At 41.7% G+C, this 17,816-nt stretch overlaps 1 protein-coding gene across 7 annotated transcripts in view; it reads left to right on the top strand.

Moving 5' to 3' along the window:
* Nucleotides 1-17,816, top strand: part of kcnab2a (potassium voltage-gated channel subfamily A regulatory beta subunit 2a) — a 122,261-nt gene that overhangs the window by 65,783 nt on the left and 38,662 nt on the right. The window contains exon 1 of one of the 7 annotated variants that reach the window (XM_050037259.1): nt 14,226-15,318. The exons of the other annotated variants lie outside the window; for them this stretch is intronic. Coding sequence (XP_049893216.1) covers nt 15,107-15,318 — 212 coding nt within the window. The 5' untranslated portion in view covers nt 14,226-15,106. Of the gene's footprint in view, nt 1-14,225; nt 15,319-17,816 lie in introns of those variants that run through there. 7 annotated transcript variants of the gene reach the window in all.

A 17,816-nucleotide genomic window follows, 5' to 3' on the forward strand; every position in this document is an offset into this window, starting at 1 on the left:
TCATTGCCATCATGTATTCACTGAGCACAGTGAGTGCATTATTCTTTGCACTCCTACACTGCTGAACAACTTGGCCAAATAGTTTTAATATTTATCACTTTCTATTCAACTTAGCTTGGTATTGAAACTAGACCTGAAGATGACTAAGGCCATGTAGGATGGCAGCCGTGTCACCAGGTGGCAGCAGGGAGGAATGTTTCTTGTTAGTTCACTGCTCCTGCCTCAATGCATCATTCAGACATGTTTTTTTAACGTCCTAACATTTGTGTCTTTCGTACTCTTACACACCCTTGACTGATCTCTTTCACATATTTCTCACTGCTAGATACACACACACACACACACACACACACACACACACACACACACAAACCTTTTGGTAAGGACATAAATCTGCAGCGAGCCGCTCTAAACTGTAAACTATGTTTTTCTCAGTCTCGGCAGCACTGCAGCAGCATGTGTGTCAGTGACTGTGACGTTTTTCTTCAGGCGATCCCCTACTCCAGAGCTAAATTTAGCAGCAGAGTCGTATCCACAGCTGCAGCTGGATACAGCTGAACGGGCTGCAGCCTAACCTGTTAATCTACTATTTTACCTCAAGCCCACCGCCTCGCAGTCTTACTACATTGACGTGAGCTGCAGAAATGTGTGTGCTTTATCTTTGGCAGGAGTGGGAGATGATGTTTAGGTATTTGGAGTGATATAGATTTGGTTTTCCAGTGGCGATCTCCCCAGTTCCTCTTTGAGCTGCCTGTGTCTGGCCTAGTCTGACAGCCTGTCAAAATGTTCTAGTCAGAAATTGTGTGTGGGCACAAGAGGTGGGAATGCCAGAGATTACACAGTTCTGTTTTGTTTTTGTTGTTGTTGTATTTCAATTCAAGTCTCTTATTTATGGCAGCCCAGCAAGATGTCCTCACAATCACAGTTCAAGAGTCAGTACATCGTTTTTAGATTCCCGAATTGGCCACGTGCATAATTTTGCCTTGAATTATGCTACAAGAGGATTATAACTTGAAATGATGTCATCATTGGTTACTTCTGATTTACAATGTTCCAACTGTCTCATTTGCAAGGCTTTGTATGTGGTTGTATAACTTGTATTACACCACAGTTTTTACTTTTATGTCTCTGATTTATGTCAAGAGGCGCAGCCATGATCTTCACAGAGGGCTCAGCCTTGTCACACAAGTTGTTGCTGTTGCTTTTATTTGACATGTTTCAAGTAAACTCTTGAGAAATAGAAGGTCTCTCAAGTGCTGCTCCTTCCTGTCACTCTTATAATTATAACTGATATCTGACAACACAAGCCCTTTGTTGCGTTTCCCAAAATTTAAAGGACAGTTCACCCCAAAATCCCTTTTTTTGGTTTATCAGTAGTGCTGTTTATCAATCTAGACTGGTAGGAATCAGAGATGTCTGCCTTCTCTCAAATAAAATTTGTTTCAAACGTCTTGTGGTGCTCATAGCGCCAAAAAACAACATTTGAAAAACCAAACAGCAATGTCTCTTTGCAGAAGTCATGACCTGGTTACCCAAGATAATCCACAGACCTTGTTGTGAGCAGTTTCATGTAGGAACTATTGTCTTTCTACCAAACTACACCGCCAACCGTATCACCAGAAGGAAGCGTGCATCTACTCATGGACGGAGGCTTGTGCTTGTAACAGTGCGATATGTAAACATTAATGGCGTCCTCCTCGGCTGAGCTGTAATGTTAGCTAGCTTTGTGGTGCTAGGTGAGCTAGCAGTAGATGTAAGAGGAACTTTTTTTCCTCGTTTTGGCGTGAACTGTCCCTTTAAATAATAAAAGCACAGTTATACCTGTCCTCTCCTTCATCACACTGCTGATCTTCAGCTGGAAACACTGTTACGGGACTTTGTTTCTTTGCCTGGCTGATCATGCTTCACACCTATGTTAACTCTGCGCTTCCTCACATGTACTTTGATGCCCGTCTGCATTAACCGTGTGTTTTTTCTGTATGTCTGAAAGTGTGTGTGTCTCTGTGTTCGTTAGTGTGTGTGTCACTGGAGGCTGCGGGGGGATTGCTCTGTGCTTCATGACTACCCAGTAGTGACAGGAGGTAAAGGGCCCTCTCCACTGTCCTCAGCCTTTTAGACACTCAGGCTTTAGAATTGCGCCGTTGTCGCTTCAGATCCCATAAAAGTTTTTACTCAACAACATTCAGCACATATTTCCTAAACTGTCGAGCGCCCTCTCTGAATAAAATGTGAAGTTTTGTTTGTTTCTCCTAGGGCCATGTCCTTTGCTTTCCTGCTCTCTTGAACTTCTCATAGAACATCAGGATGTGCTGCATCAGTGTGGAGTTTGTCAGGAATCCTGCCAAGATTTATTTTTCTGTGAATTACGAGGTCTTTAAGCAAGAGAAAATTTGATGGCTGTAAGTCTTAAAGTGCAGTAAAGTAAATGTGGTTTGGGAATACTTGACCAAAGTGCGTCTCATTCACGAGTCTGAGGCTATGGCGGCGAGGAAGGAAAGTTCACCGAGGCTTTTAGTACGTTCCTGTGATTTTCTGCTCACTCCTGCAAATTTAATGCATGGGAAACTTTCTATTTCACGCTTGACCGATTTTTCAGAAATGTAGCAAAGCCAGGTCCTGAGTTTGTTTGGTGCAGGTGTTGTCAACCTGTAAAGTAGACAACACAGATTTTAAGATATTAGTGTTTTTGTCAACCTGCTTTTTTCTTTATTTCATATTTCCCTTCATTGCTTTGTTGTGCACTTGATAGGAAACTCTAGCTCTACCCCACATTGCTCATGCCAAGTGTCAGCTGATGACGTATCACTCTTTTTTTGCTCTGTTGATCCTTCTGATCCCCGTATGCTCCTTAGTTTTATTGGTTCTATCATAGAGGATACAGTATATCCACTTCAGCTGAATCCACTTCTTCAAAACTACAGTTCTGACCCAATTTCTTACTGCGCAAACAAACACTTTTATTTAGTCGGTTTCTGTTTTCTTGTCTTCTTTTTTCCCGTCTTTGTTTCTGCTGCTTAAGTGTCGCATTTGTGAATATTGCCTGATATGTCATCTCAGATTCTTCCATTGTTTCTTAAGGTGTCAGGTCATAGTTCGTGTAGGGCGAGACCTCAGGCAGGACCACCAGGCAAAAGGTTTGACCTGTCTGACCTCTCGAGGTCAAGGATTTACTAACAGCAGTCTGACCACATTGTAGAGCTGCCTTGTTTCTATATTTGTTCAGGTAAGGGCCATTCAGGGTGACTGAATCAGTAGCTGAGAAATAAATAGGAACCATCTGTTTCGTAAGCTCGGTTTAACCCCCGTCCTTCAACACGTCTGTGACAGAGCCATCAACAAAAGCTTATGATGAAACAACATTTTCTAGAGAGTTATCAGTCGCTCACTGAAGCAGATGTTGGCCTCCAGAGCTGTGGATTATCAAGGATATAACAGTAGATTTATAGCTTTTCTTAAAATGGTTCTTTCTGATTGATTGTTTACTCGTAGTTTTTTCTAGACAGTATACAGATTAGATCAGACTTTATTAATCCCACACCAACGGAATCCACACATCAGCTCAAGAGTCAGTGGTAAAAGAAACAGGAATAACAGGGATTGAGTGATAAATAAAATGAGACAAGATAAATACATGACAAAAATATGAGTACTATAAAAATAAATAATATAAAAAATATTGTGCAATTAGGAAAATACACAAAAATGTTGCAGAGTATACACTGGCCACTAGATTTTGCCTTTGTATAAATAATGTTTGTACTTTTATGAAACCATTTCTAGCCAACTCAGGTAAATAATACTCGGGTAGATAAATTTATTTTAGATAATGAATTCTGCAGTTGTTGTCAGTTAGTACAGACAAGTGGTAATGTGATTAAATGGGAAATACACAAAACTGATATTTGTCTATAGGTCCAACTGAAGTTATACTGCATATTGGAATAACCCTGTAATTTATAATGTAAGATAATACATATTAGGGCTATTGCTGTAAAAAGTAACACCCAAATTTAAGAGGCAGACCTAATGACGGGTGTATTCGGGCCAACTGGTAGCTTTATTTGTTGGAAGAGGTATTCAAGCGCAATGATCTCAAGGTCCTTTACTTTGAATTGTTATCCAGTTTTCCACGTCATATATGGAGCTACAGTATTTTTGAATTACTAGACCTGATATGTCTTAAAGGCAGTCAGGACTGAACAGGTCTCAGAATTGATCCCTGCGATAAATCACATTTAATTTCGGAAGTTGATGAAATAAAATCCCCAACTGTAACAAAGAATTTTCAGTTGGACAAATTACGAGAGCGACAACCGGGGACAGAAATACCAGTCCACTGTCTCATTCTGTACAAAAATGTTGATGTAACTGATTCTGTCAAAGACATGTAAAAGTTAATTTGCAGCCGTCAGTAGTACATTTGTGTCCCCAAGAAGAACACATACATTATCATTGCTGTTGTGTACCTCCTAAAAGGTTTATATGCTACTGTCTGATTTTTTTTTTTTAAATAATGGGTTACCTTATTTTTATTTAGTCTGTGGGTTTTAGACCATGTCAATTCATCAGTTGTTTCTTGAAACATCTGGACACATGATGCTCAGAGCTCCAACAGCAAGCAGCCACATCTTTCCTCCTGAAAACCGTGCAATAGAAAACATTTCTGCCTAGCAACGCTGCTCTGAACGAACCGAAGGTATGACAAATGCTCAGAGGCAGGCGGGAGGATCCTCTGTTGAACAGGACAGATTATTCTGCTTCCTCCACTCACTCTCTCTTTCCTCAGATTAGTGAGCGCACTCCCTCGGACTGTGTAACTCAGCCCTATTTGGTTTAAACACACCTTGTTACACAAGCCGTGATGCTGAAATCTCTACATGGCTGTGAGATCACAGCTGTTCTGCAACGGTCAACATATTTACTTAAACTCACACTGAGTATTTACTCCTTTTCATATTGAATTAGAAACTCTTTTTTTGTCCAACAGTAGATATTTATCAGGCTATAGTAGTCCATTAAAAACATCATGGATATAACATGTAATGTCTAAGAAAAGCTAAAGCCAAAAGGCAGCGTAAAGACTATATTACATAATAACAGGGGTTCCCTATCTGCTATTTTAGATTGTCTCAGCTCTCCCGCTCCATTAGATATGTCAGTGGGGACAGCTGAAATGACAACTCCTCCTGAGCCCTGCTGTCTGCGGGGAATCTGTCATGTGCACTGGAGAATTAAGAATTGCAGCACTCGCTGCTCACAGATGTGACCTGCGTCTCTCTTTACTCTTGTGTGTCCTTAGGAATTCCCAGAAAAACTGAGATAGGATTTAGCCTTTGCTAAACCTAATTTTCGCCATTCTTTGTGTTTGTGTGACAGCATATTATAAACCTTCAGTATCTCCACAGTTTGAGATCCTTCAGATCAGGGATTAGAGGAGTTGTTGTTTGATTTGCAAAGCAAAAAGTACAGAAACTAAACAAAATATTGATGCTTGAATTACCTGTACACAATAATATTCTAAGATATTTGTCTCCTTCAGTTAATTACATCCTTGTTGCAGCGATGAAAGAGTCAGCCATTAGAAATGTTTAGACACAGCCTCAGGATGCATTAAGCTGCTGGAAAAGCATTACCACATCTGTCGATCAACACTGTCAATCTGTCTGACCTCACATCACTTTCCATTAACTCTCTTAAGCCCTTTCTCCCACACACTTACACACACACACACACACACACACACACACACACGCCCCACACACACTCCTCTGCCTCGCCACTCCCATCTCAGGGATGCTATCATTTTCACTCGGTTACTCAAATCCTCACTAATGCTGTTCAATTAAACCCTCAGTAAGTGGAGCTTAAACCTCCATTGGACAGCTGGCCAACAGTTACACATGATACAACGATGGTCATCCTCTACCGCTGGGGTGTATACAGTGCACTAACAATCACCGCCTGCCACAGATGACATTGTCCTGGCGTGACGCCTGTGGATAGGCTTTCCTGAGTTAACAGTGAGACATGTACACAAAAGAAAGCTGAGCTAGAGTGAGATGAAGCAGTTGAGAAAATATGTTTACCCAGCTTGGAGGACTTTGTGCTTCAAGATGTAACACCCCTGTTCAATTGCAGATTTCAAAGGAATCCCTATCAGAGGATCTCTGCAGTCGTCCCTACAGGGCAGAAAGCCAGGGCTTGCTAAACTAGCTTAGACAGATCAGGCCTAACACCCTGCAGCTACTCTGGATGCCAGCTCATGTGCCAATCCCAGCTCGATGGAGGTACCCACTCTGCCCCTGAGAGCAAATTAGTAGAAGACCGCATGAGACGGTGGCGGATGTCAAATTTGGGAGTCCTTTCCCCCTTTCAGTAGCTAAGGGCGTTCTTTGTATTTCGTCTAGGCTCACTGTGTAGGATTGATTCAGAGAGCCAGTGACTATTTTTAGAGCTAACGCTGCCGTTGTGGTGAAGGATCACAGCTCATGACGGTGCCCCACACTACCTCTGTGGTCAGAGTAGTTCCTAATGCTTTAATGTCGATGAAAGTACAGTAGCTGTAGCGTCTTCCCCCTCTCTGACACTGTGCTGCTTAGCTGCAGTATGTGGGCTGTAAACCTTGCTGGCTGTCCCTCCAGTACAGCCAGGAGGGACTACTGGGGCTTCATTATGGTATGGCATCATTGATTGCCAAGACTTCTTCCTGAACAGGGCAGCAAGGACGAACAGAACAAAACCAATAATTTTAACTGTGTGTTCTGCAGCTTTCCTTATGTGCACTGCTACAGTAAATTGATAAGGGGTTTAGGATCATCAATATAGATACATTTCTGCAGCTTGTTATTACAGCTGTTTGCTTGCAATTACAGTTTTAGGCTATATCAGTGATGGCAGAAATAGAATAGAATATAGTAAGTACATTTTATTTAGTGTATAATCACCTGGAAATTAGAATAGCTGTGTCTTCGTTACATTAGAATGAGGCGTTTGTATCTGCATAGGTAGCAGGTTTTCATCTACGGAGGTCGCCATGTTGCACCGCCATGTTTCTGCTGTAGCCCAGAACAGACAAACCAAACACTGGCTCTAGTCAGCGCCATTTGTGTTTTTGCCTTGGCTACCGTAGTTAGCAGACCCTCTGCTACAAAAGTTTTTAACGTGAAACTGCTTTATTCAGTGTTTTTACCGGTTTAAATCACTGGGCTGTGATTGTTTTGGAGGGGAAGAGACCTCTGCGGACATTTGGGCTCCTGGTAAAAACCTCCTGAACCTCTGAATCTTAAGGTATTAGACTAAAAAGTTGAGCACCCATTAGCACTAGCAGCCTGTCTCAGACATGACAAACTTCAGAGAAACTGACTTGTATCGTAAAACTGCTCGATTCAGTGTTTCTACCGGTTTAAATCTGGGAGTCACATTTGTTTTAAGTAGGAAAATACCTCTGTGGATAATTCAGCTCCCAGTAAAAACCTCCTGAACGTCTGTATCCAAAGGTGCGGGGTGAGCATCCCATCTGTGACATGCCAGCGATGCAGGAGAAACACTGATTTTTAACGTGAAACTACTTTATTCGGTGTTTTTACCAACCAACTTGGTTTTGGAGAGAAAGAGACCTCTGAGGATAAAACCTTTAAAAAAAAAAAGGGATTCCCCCGGACCCCCCACAGGGGTGCAGGGGAAGCCCTGATGTCCTCAAATCCTAGAAACACCCCCGTGTTCACCTTACCTGTGCAGGGCTGCTGCGGCTGGATATGCCTCTTGGCAAAGATGAGTTAGAACATTCAAATGCTGAAAACAGGCAATTTATTGAATATATACTAATGAATATCATTAGCCCGGTCTCCTGTCATTTTACGAAAGTGGACCTTAGGCAAAGCAAAATGAGTATCCCTGGGCTACAAGGTGAATTTAAATCTGATTATTGTTTTTTGGTTTCCCTCTCCGTCTGCACTCCTGAAGCAGAGCGCAGTTGTTGGTAAATTTTACCCTGCTGTAGTCGTGACTCGTGATCACAGAAACACACATGTTCAGCTGTATGTCTCCAGCTTTCCTATCCTCTTCCTCCCCCGCGCGTGCAGGGCCCTATCAGTGCTCTGCATTCACTCACTCTGATTGAGTGTCTGAGAGAGGTTTTAGCAGCTCAGTAGATTTTTGGATAACCACAAATCAGGCACTTAATCAAAGCAAGGAGACGAAGGCCACGACTCAAGGGAGGACATTGTGATAATATGTGGAGTGGGAGGAGATAGATTTCTTTTCTTTACACTGAGATTTGTTCAGCAGTGCTGTCTAACAACCAGCTACTGAGTCCAGCACTAACAAAAGAAACTGATGGGATTTGGTTTTCAGGTATTGTTCAATTGTTTCCCTCCGCATTGATACAAAAATTACTTTTTATCGTAAAAGAACAGGCGTGCATTGGGGTTTGCAAATTCTGAGTCAGCCTACTGTGCGCGCCCTAAACACAATGTCACTAATTAGCAATTTAACAGCGGCTCTCTGAGGCATTATGTAAAGATCAGAGTTTCATATTTTTAGTTCAGCATCCATTATGACTGATTTATCTTGTGACTAACAATGAATGGAGGTTCATACCAAATTTGCTCCAGCAGACGCTGATGAATGAACACAAAGCAGCTCATAGTTCAGGCCAGTATTTGCTCAATAATAGCGTTTAGAAAAGAAATCCTGATTAAAGTGTGCATGAAAAGACTGAATGAGATAATACATGTGTGAGCATTTGTTCAGACTGACTTTAGCTGCGGGATCACTAGCAGGCCAGGAGGCGACGTGTCCTCTGCTGTGCAATGTGATGTGTCACGCAATGAAAACTTCAGTAATGAAATAACACAGAGGTACTTTATGGAGCATGAGTGTCACGCAGATGAGAGACCTCCCTTTCGGCAATGTCATGAATGCAGCGCAGGAGTGTTGGTAAGTGAGCACATGTGGAGCAAGGTCACAGGTTTCCAACAAAAGAGGTATAAAGTGTTTCACTAATCGTCTTTTCACTTGACAGCAGTAGGTGTAGACCTTTTAAAATGTCTGTCAGGCATGCTCACAGCAACGCCTGCTAACATTTCTTAGAGGGATCCATACATGATTTCATGCAGCGGTGAGGTGTCAGTCATCTTTAATGATCGCCTCTTCTGTTTATCTGGTCTTTTGGTCCCTTTTTTTTGTTTTCCAGATATAGTCAATGCAAATGAAACGCGTGCTGTCAGTCTGACGAAAGTTGGCAGATGTGCCTGTTGTGAATTATTAAATGATAGTAAGTGTGACAGGCATGGTTTATTGGATTGAGCGTATTTGTTGCTCACTCTGTTGCCGTATTTTGTGGCAGTTTATAGCTCTGGTGTATTCATTCATTAACTACAACACAGTGGTGCGTGTGCTGTTGTGTAGCTTAGATATTTCACAGGACTGTTAAAGTGAAGATTACAGACCGTTTGCATCTGGTGATCAGAGTCAGTCAGCTGGACAAAATGCCAGAAGGAGCAATAGGTGAAAAATGGTTGTTGTATTGATTCATTTAGGTGATGGATCACTTGTCTGTTGGATGATGCATGCTCGTATCGATTACTCCACCTTGCATCGCCCAACAGTCGATAAATGTGTAGATTTTCAGATGCAGATAAATCAAGGGTCAACAAAGGATTCATGTGGTTTAGCAATCATAACAAATCAGTAGTCACACTGTCTTTAATAACCATGAAAAGCTGTGGCAGAGTAGTAAAAGCATAAACGTTATACTGTGAGGTGAAAGTTGTATGTAAATAGATATATTCTAATTAACCCTATTTGCTTAAAGGAGCAGTGTGTAGGATTGAGTGGCATCTAGCGGTGAAGACTGCAGCTGACACTTCTTCCTGTTAGAATTCTGTCAGTGTTCATTCTTGAGCAGGTTTTTACTGGAAGTGGAATTATCCGCAGAGGTCTCTTCCTCTCAAAAACAAACCGACCCAGTGATTTAAACTGGTAAAAACACAGTATAAATCAGTTTCTTTCTTTTTTTTTCTTTTTTGTACTTTCTTTTCATTATTTTTAGTATCAAGGATAATGGGTCCTTTATGTCTATGATCATACTTTAAAACCACAAAGGTCCTTATGATCCATGACTTTGACTAGGGTATTTTTAAGGAGGGAGAAATCCTCCACTCATTCATGCTTTCTGTTCTAAAGGCTTTCTATTCTATGAGCTATCGTCCACTCTGTATGTCTTAATACAGAGGGGGATAAAACAAAATTCACCGCAGAAAATAAACAACAAGAAGTCAAATAAGATTTCCATTTTTTCCCCCAATATTTTTCACATTTTTTAGTCTCAGAGAAAAAGTCAGTTTTTCCATAACATAAATTTCCTTAGCTGTTTCTATCCATTCAGAGGTTGTTGGAGACTCTTTACTCAGTCATTTCCTGGTTATTGCTTTTTTACAACCTGCTCATTGTATTTGTAATAAATATATGTCCTGCTTTATTAGCCTAGCTGGCACATTTCCCAAATACATTACACTGAAGTTAAAATCCAGCTCTGAGCTCATTATTGATGTGATCTCTATAACCACATCTACCAAGTAAGAAGAAACTTTAGGACACTCCCAAAAATATGAAAATGACCAGCAGACATGTTACCACACATTCTCCAGCACTGACCATGTTCAGGTTTGTTTCTTTGTGATTTTTTTTAATTTAGGGAGTTATAAAGAACCTTAAAGTGTTTCTCCAGATGAATTCCCTCCACAGACCTGAGCTTGACGTGATAGATTATGTCTTACATATGTTCAACCAATCATCTTCGGTTACCTCTATGTTAGCGTCTTTCTCCCACCGTGATTTAACGTACACTGGGACAGACCCTTTTCCAACTGTAAAGATGTGGATGAAGCAGTTTCACGTTACGAATCAGTGGTAATGCCTCAACTGAGGGGCTGCAGCCTTCAAAGGCTGCATTTAAAGACTGATTGCGTCACATCTGCGTGACCAAGGCTGTCCCATTTCAAAGGCTCCTTCAAATGCGGCCAAGAAATGCAGCCTTCTTTTCCAGAATTTCAAGGATGCAACAGATGAATCCTTCATGGCCCAGCCTATCCCAACATGCATTGCACCAGTGACAATTATATATATATATATAGTAAAGTTAACTGATAGTTGTTAACCAGCTAGTTAGTTAACTAGCATGAACTGCCCTATCAAGAGCCAGTGTTTGGTTTGTCTGTTCTGGGCAGCTGTAGAAACATGGTGGTGCCACATGGTGGACTCTGTGAAAGTGGGCCTGCTCCCTGTGTAGATATAAACAGCTTATTGTAAAATAACAAAAACACAGTTCTTATTTTCAGGTGATTATACACTAAAGACAACATTCGTACTGTATCCTGTTTCTGCCAGTATATCTTTCTAAATCCTACTCACTGGATTTTTAAATATTGTGAGGCGCATCTCAGGCTTGTTGTTGGAGACATGTTCCCATATCTAGTTGGGGCTGTGGGATTTTTTCATCAGGCTTATTATGTGGGCTTAGCGTGGATCACAAGACTGACACTGTATCTGTTCAGCCTGAGCTCCTCTCCCTGGCCTCTCCCACTTTTCAGTACCTTCCCTTATGTCACGACTCCTGGGGGCCCTGGAGCAAAGCCGAATGGATCGTGGCATCACGTTTCCACAGCACTGGCGGTGAGTGCATGGACCGTGCCCTGCAGTAAAGGGACGCCATGTCCGACTGCTCTCATGCTCAACTAGCTTTGTTGAAATGAACATAGAATGGATGGCATCGGCCCCGAATGTGTTCCTCATCACCATGAACCAAAGCCCAGGACATAACCCTGCAGAGGAGACAGGAGTCCATCCATTCTGCCCGTATGTTGCTCCGGCTGCTGCTGTTGAGATTGATATGCAGTCACATTCAGTACGATGCTGGTTCAGGAGCTTCTTTATAAACCCCTCACACACTTTGTTACAAGAAGGAACATTGGAAAGTAGGGCAGGGCAATATATCAGTATGATACTGATATCAGCATATGAGACTACATATTTTAGATTTTGGTACTCATAGTATCGCAAGTGTTGTGTCTTCCTGTGTTCTAAGGCTGCATTACAGTTAAGTGATGTAATTTTCTGAACTTAACCAGGCTGTTCCAGCTGTTCTTCTACTTCTTTTCCTTTACCTAATTAGTCATTATATCCACTAGTGATTCGTGGGTCAGTGTCTTTAAAAACCTGCACCAACCCAGCTGTTACAAGAGCCAATCTTAGCCGCCCAACTCAGAAACATATGTGTGAATAAATTACGCTGACTCGACCCACAAACCCTCAAATGAGAGCTGAAGGTTTCTGGTATGACCATCACTATGACACCCTTCTTGCTGTTGGCTATATTGTATGTCATTCCAGCGAATATCTCAATACAAAATATATGTTTTTATTTAAAAGGTACAGACATAGGACAGCAAATACTCACTCATGGGTGGTGGGTCGGGATCCGAAAGTGGGTCACGGGTCCATTCTGAATGGATCGCAAGTGACTCACGAACATGTGAAGTTTGAAGTGAGAAGTACAGTGAATTTGTCATGTTGTAGAGTGAGTAAATAACCCTTACGTGGGACCAGTTGGGAACCACTGTTTGACTGTAAGTAGTTACGTCTTAATCATGATCTCTAGCACACAGCTGATCAGTACAGTGGTTTGCTTACATGAGGAAACGGAAGTGCATATTTAACGGATTCAGCGTGGACAGAGAGATGATTGCTTGCTTGCTGTTAGGACATGGTGTCAGGCCTACATAGTCCCAGAGGGAAATAGTTTTATTGAACGTCATAACAGAAGAGATTTTATTATGTCGGACTTGAGTAGATTTTCTCGGTCAAAAACCAGATAATGGAAACCGTGAGCACAGCAGTGTTGATGATAGAGCTGCTGGCGCTTTGTGTTTGAGAGATTCAAAGAGCAACAGGGACGGAGAGAGGTGATGAGAGGGTGGAAGGTGGACTATTGCACAGTGCTCCTGTAAGCTATTAATAACTTGGACCTACTCAATCTCAATGTGTAAATATTTTGTGAAAGCACCAATAATCAGCCGTACAATATCGATTTTGAGATATTTGGTCAAAAATATTTTTTTTCTTCCATATCGCCCAGCCCTGTTTGAAAGGAGGTCTTTAGCCTGGCTCCTCTGCTCTTTGTACACAGTGTGAAATTTCAATCAGATTTCTGTTGAATTAAAGCACCTTTCCCCTCAGGGTTCTATTTAAGTCCAGGAGACCAAAGGTCACAGCTCCAAGAATAGAGCTGTCAGTTAGCAACAGCCTGTCTGCTGGATTCCCGCGATGGAGGTTGCTTCCTCGACTGCTTTTACTACACACGTCTACCCCTGATGGCATCTCTTTTAATTATCTCCTTGGCACACTAGCTGGTCCACTCAGATAAGCTTCAGTATTATATTACTGGGAGCGTGTGTCTAATCTACTGTCTCTTCAATCTGTAGCCACTGTTGCGTTGAGTCCAATTACTGTGGTGTTTACTTTCAACCTCCAACCATTATCATATTTTTACTACTCAGCTCTTCTAAGAATGCTTTTATTGTTCATCAGATCAGTGTAACCACATGTTATACAGTAGCATTCAGGCGCTGTTTCCTGAAGCCTTAATTATTTTTGTGCTCAGTTGAGGAATATGCATGATTAAGTAATTTATTTTAATCGCACACAAGAAGTGAAGCGTTATTGACAAAAAACACTGTCTGTGACAGCCCTGCCTTTGACATATATTGTCACAGATAAAGTTACATAATAAATATTTCATGGGCAGTTGAACACGCCCACGTGAGAGCCCCCTTTTCAAGGGGCATAGGCAGTCCTGACCAGCGAGCATTTACCTTCCCTCTTTTCTTAAAACAGAATAAAGTATATTAAAACGCACTGCAGGGCAACAGACACACAAAGAGGAGCATCAAAAATGCACTACCCTTTTCTTAAGAGTGCTGCTGTAAACACAACAGATTTCAATGCCTTGCTCTCTCACGCTGCTGTAGCTCTCTGAATATTCCTCCTCATAGCTTCTCTTCACATCCCTCCCACCACATTCCCTCCCTCCCTCTCTCTCTCTCTCTCTCTCTCTCTCTCTCTCTCTCTCTCTCTCTCTCTCTCTCTCTCTCTCTCTCTCTCTCTCTCTCTCTCTCTCCGTGTCTCCCCCCATCGCTTGCCTGTGTGCACCGTGCAGCTTTACGCTCAGCACAAGGCATACAGATGTAAGTTTAATCCAGGCAACAGCCAGAGCTGGCAAGTGAATAAGAGGTTGCCCTTTTGCTAACATGCAGTAGTATTCAGTAGAATATTCAGGAGCCAGCGCAACTGTCAAGGCGGACTCAGACGGGGAGATGAAAACCTCCTGGAACTGTGTGTTCGTGTTTTATTCTCTCCATCCCTTTGTGTGGATCTATGCGTTTCCACTCTTAAAGCTTGGCAGCAAGAGGTGTTATCTCTAGCACTGAGCTCAGCTTTAAAAGGAAATTGCAAGACTCTAAATCTGCCTTTCAGCCCGTGATGAGCCTCTGATTAATAGATAAAGCGAGAGGGGGACACCCGGATGAATCAAGGAAAAACTTGCAGAGGGGAATTCACCACACAAGCTCTGCTTATTTTTGGACTCTGGTTTTTGGAAGATTTAGATTATTCTTTCCTCCTTTTTTTTTTTTTTAAAGCTTTGAACTGGACCTACGCTTAATGTATCTGAAGTCCGCAGTGATTGCACATTTGTTTCTCACGCCAGCTGAGGCAGAGATGCTGTAATGTTGTGCATGGCTTTGGACTTCCTTTGAGAGGCTGTTGTGTTCACCTGATCAGCGGTCATCTACTGTTTGAATACATGCTGATCAGCTCTTCCACCTTTCTGCCCCTCTTTTTTTCTACATAACATTGTAAGCAGGTTAATCACTTAAGCGACTGGGCAGTGGTTTGTAACGGAGTGTGTGAGGCTGGATTCGGAGTGGTCGTCTCCTTCTGACTGAACTGTCTCATGCTCTTCAGAGGATCCTGAGACTTTGCACCTCCCAGGAGTTTGTCTTACCTGATTTAAACAAAGGAGAGTTTAAAGTATCGGCCAAAAGCCAGGATGCAGGTGTCCTTAGTTTGCACGGACCACCGTGGGGGGGTGAGCCGCACCACGGAGGACCGGCTAAACCGACAGAATGCCAACAGCCCGAACACAGGCACCCGCAGCAAGTTCAGAGCAGTGGCGATGGTGGCTCGCAGTCTCGGACAACTCTCTGTTCAGAGTGTGCCTTCCTCCAGCGAGCAAAGCATGAAGACTGGCATGAAGTATAGGTACGGCATGTCTGCACTGTTAACTGGTCACTAAACATTTGGCCCCTGTCACACTTATATCAAATATCTGAATTGATTTAAACTGTAGGATTCGTCCACCCCTGCTGGAGTAGATTTTGAACGATGACCATCACATTTTTTCTTGGCTCAGACTGCAGTACATCTCAGAGATGACTGCCCATCTGTACTGTTTGCTGTTGTATGCCAGTTTTTCATCCTTAGCCTTCCTGTCAGAACTGCCAGACCCCACCTGTTTAAGATTGATGACCATTTATTATTATGATAGCAACTAATGAATGAACCTCCCCAAACTATCTTCAAAAACAGCAACATCTCAGAAGGAAAGATATGCTGTTTTATCTGCTCTTTATATTTAAGTAGTTAAAACTCAGTGGTCGGCTTGTAATTAAAATTTAGTTAGTGGCCATTGATGTTTAATCTGTTCTACACAGGAGTGACAGACAAGCACCAAAAACAAAGTAGAGTAAGCTGCATTTGTTCAGCTTTAAAGGAGAAACTAATTGGTATTTTCCCAGATTAGTCTCTAAAGTGCAGGAATACTATTATCATAAAACATTATTTTTGTGTTTGCTTATTTTATACTGATAATCTCTTCATTTTGACCTTCTTATAACATGGTCTTATAATGATTATCATCACTGCTGATCCTTTTGGTAGCAGAAATATTCAAATCAGATATTTTTTCAATTATTGAATCAAACACTACATAAAGTCATTCATTTCTATTAGAATAAGCCTTGTTGTCATGTTAGAGAGTGTCCCTGACATGCTGTGGAAACACACGCTCTGCATAATGATAGCTTTTGCCCACTACATTGTATGTTGACACGATGCTGCACTATTTACCGCACCCCTTCATTCAGTTGATGACTGATGACTGCTATCTACACTTCAGTGGCTTTCATTCTGACACGGTAGAGAAGAAGTTTCATATTTTTTTTAAAGGGAAATTATTTTGCCCATTTGTGTGCAGGAAAACCCCGGGACATGAAGACTAATGACTGTGTTTTATCTTCCACACCCCATATTTAGCATTTAGGCAAAGGTTTACTTGGAGAATGATAGTAATAACAAAATGCACAAGTCTTCTATCTGGGTGGTGTTGCTCTAATTATTCTATCGTATACACAAGGGCTGAAAAAGGAGCAGATTATAAAGTGGAATGTCCTTAAATGCAAACAGTAGCAGAGGACATAAAATCTGTAGGCAGCATGGGTGAGAAAATGAGTTCACATTACATTTTTTAGCGTGGTATGGTACAGTACATTATGATCTGCAGCAAGCTGTCCATTAATGCAATATATCACTCAGGAGTTGCTTTGCAATAATAACCTGTTCTCTGTATATTTTCTCACCTGCCACTCAACTGCCCACCAAAGACAACTGATAGACAAGAAATGCTGATTTAAAGCCTTCACTAAAAACCTGCATCCATGTACTACATTTCAACACAGCTGCAACCATGTTCATTTCATTTTCCAACTAGCAACTTAATGATATTGAAACATTCTTAATTTTTTTAGCCTTGGTTTGAGAGTGTTGAAGTGTTACTGAGGCAAACTGTTTTTCTGCTAAAAGGTGTTGCTAGTTCTTGTGATAGAAAATGAATACAATGGAAAACACTTACTGACTGCAGAGTTGTGCAGCAGATAATTGTTTCTGCAGTTGTATCAAAACTGGTGCAGAAATCTCACATTATAAAAGTTAATGAAGAGCTTCAGTCAAAAGCTTGTGAGCTATTTTCTTGTTTTTACCTATTTATCAGATATATATTCTTTAGTTTGACCAGACAGGAACATTTTTGGATGTATATTTGTACTGTGCTCTGTATAGGAGTGTTATTCAAGTGTTAGATAAATGACTAAATGTCTGGTAGAACTTTTAATATTGAAACCAACAGTATATCTTTTTACATGATTATTTTTAAGCCCTAAAATCTAAAGAAGAAACACTGCACGCTGATGTTGTGCCTTTAAAGCAGGATTCGTTGTGGTGCGTTAAAAATTAAGATTGTGGTGATGATTTGAGGAAACACATCACCCATCCTCAGTACTGCTGTCTGGAGGAACACCACAATCCTTTGCATCTAATTTGCTAGCGGCAGCCTCGCCATGTTGGCGCTCTGTCATTATTGAGGCTAATGATATTGAATGAGTAAAATCATTTTCAGCTTGGGGGGCCAGCGGCTGTTTGTGTTCTCCGCTTCCGCAGCGCCGTCCAAAGTACATAACGGGCTCTGTGTTTGTGAACCAGGCTTGCATCTGATGCAAACTGAAGGTAATGCAGTCCTAAATGCAGCGTGAGGCTCAGAGATGCATGCACCGAGGCTACAACATAATGTTTTGTGGTTCTGAAGAGATGGGAATGAAAGGGAAGGAAGGCGAGAGTGAAAGGAAAGAAAGGGAGGTTAATGCTGGTGTAGGCACTATGCCCAAGAGGAAGTACAGTAGGCTGGAGTGATCTGTGCTCATGTCACT

Source organism: Epinephelus moara, chromosome 24 (assembly GCF_006386435.1).
Source record: "Epinephelus moara isolate mb chromosome 24, YSFRI_EMoa_1.0, whole genome shotgun sequence".
In the NCBI taxonomy this organism is placed as follows: domain Eukaryota; kingdom Metazoa; phylum Chordata; class Actinopteri; order Perciformes; family Serranidae; genus Epinephelus; species Epinephelus moara.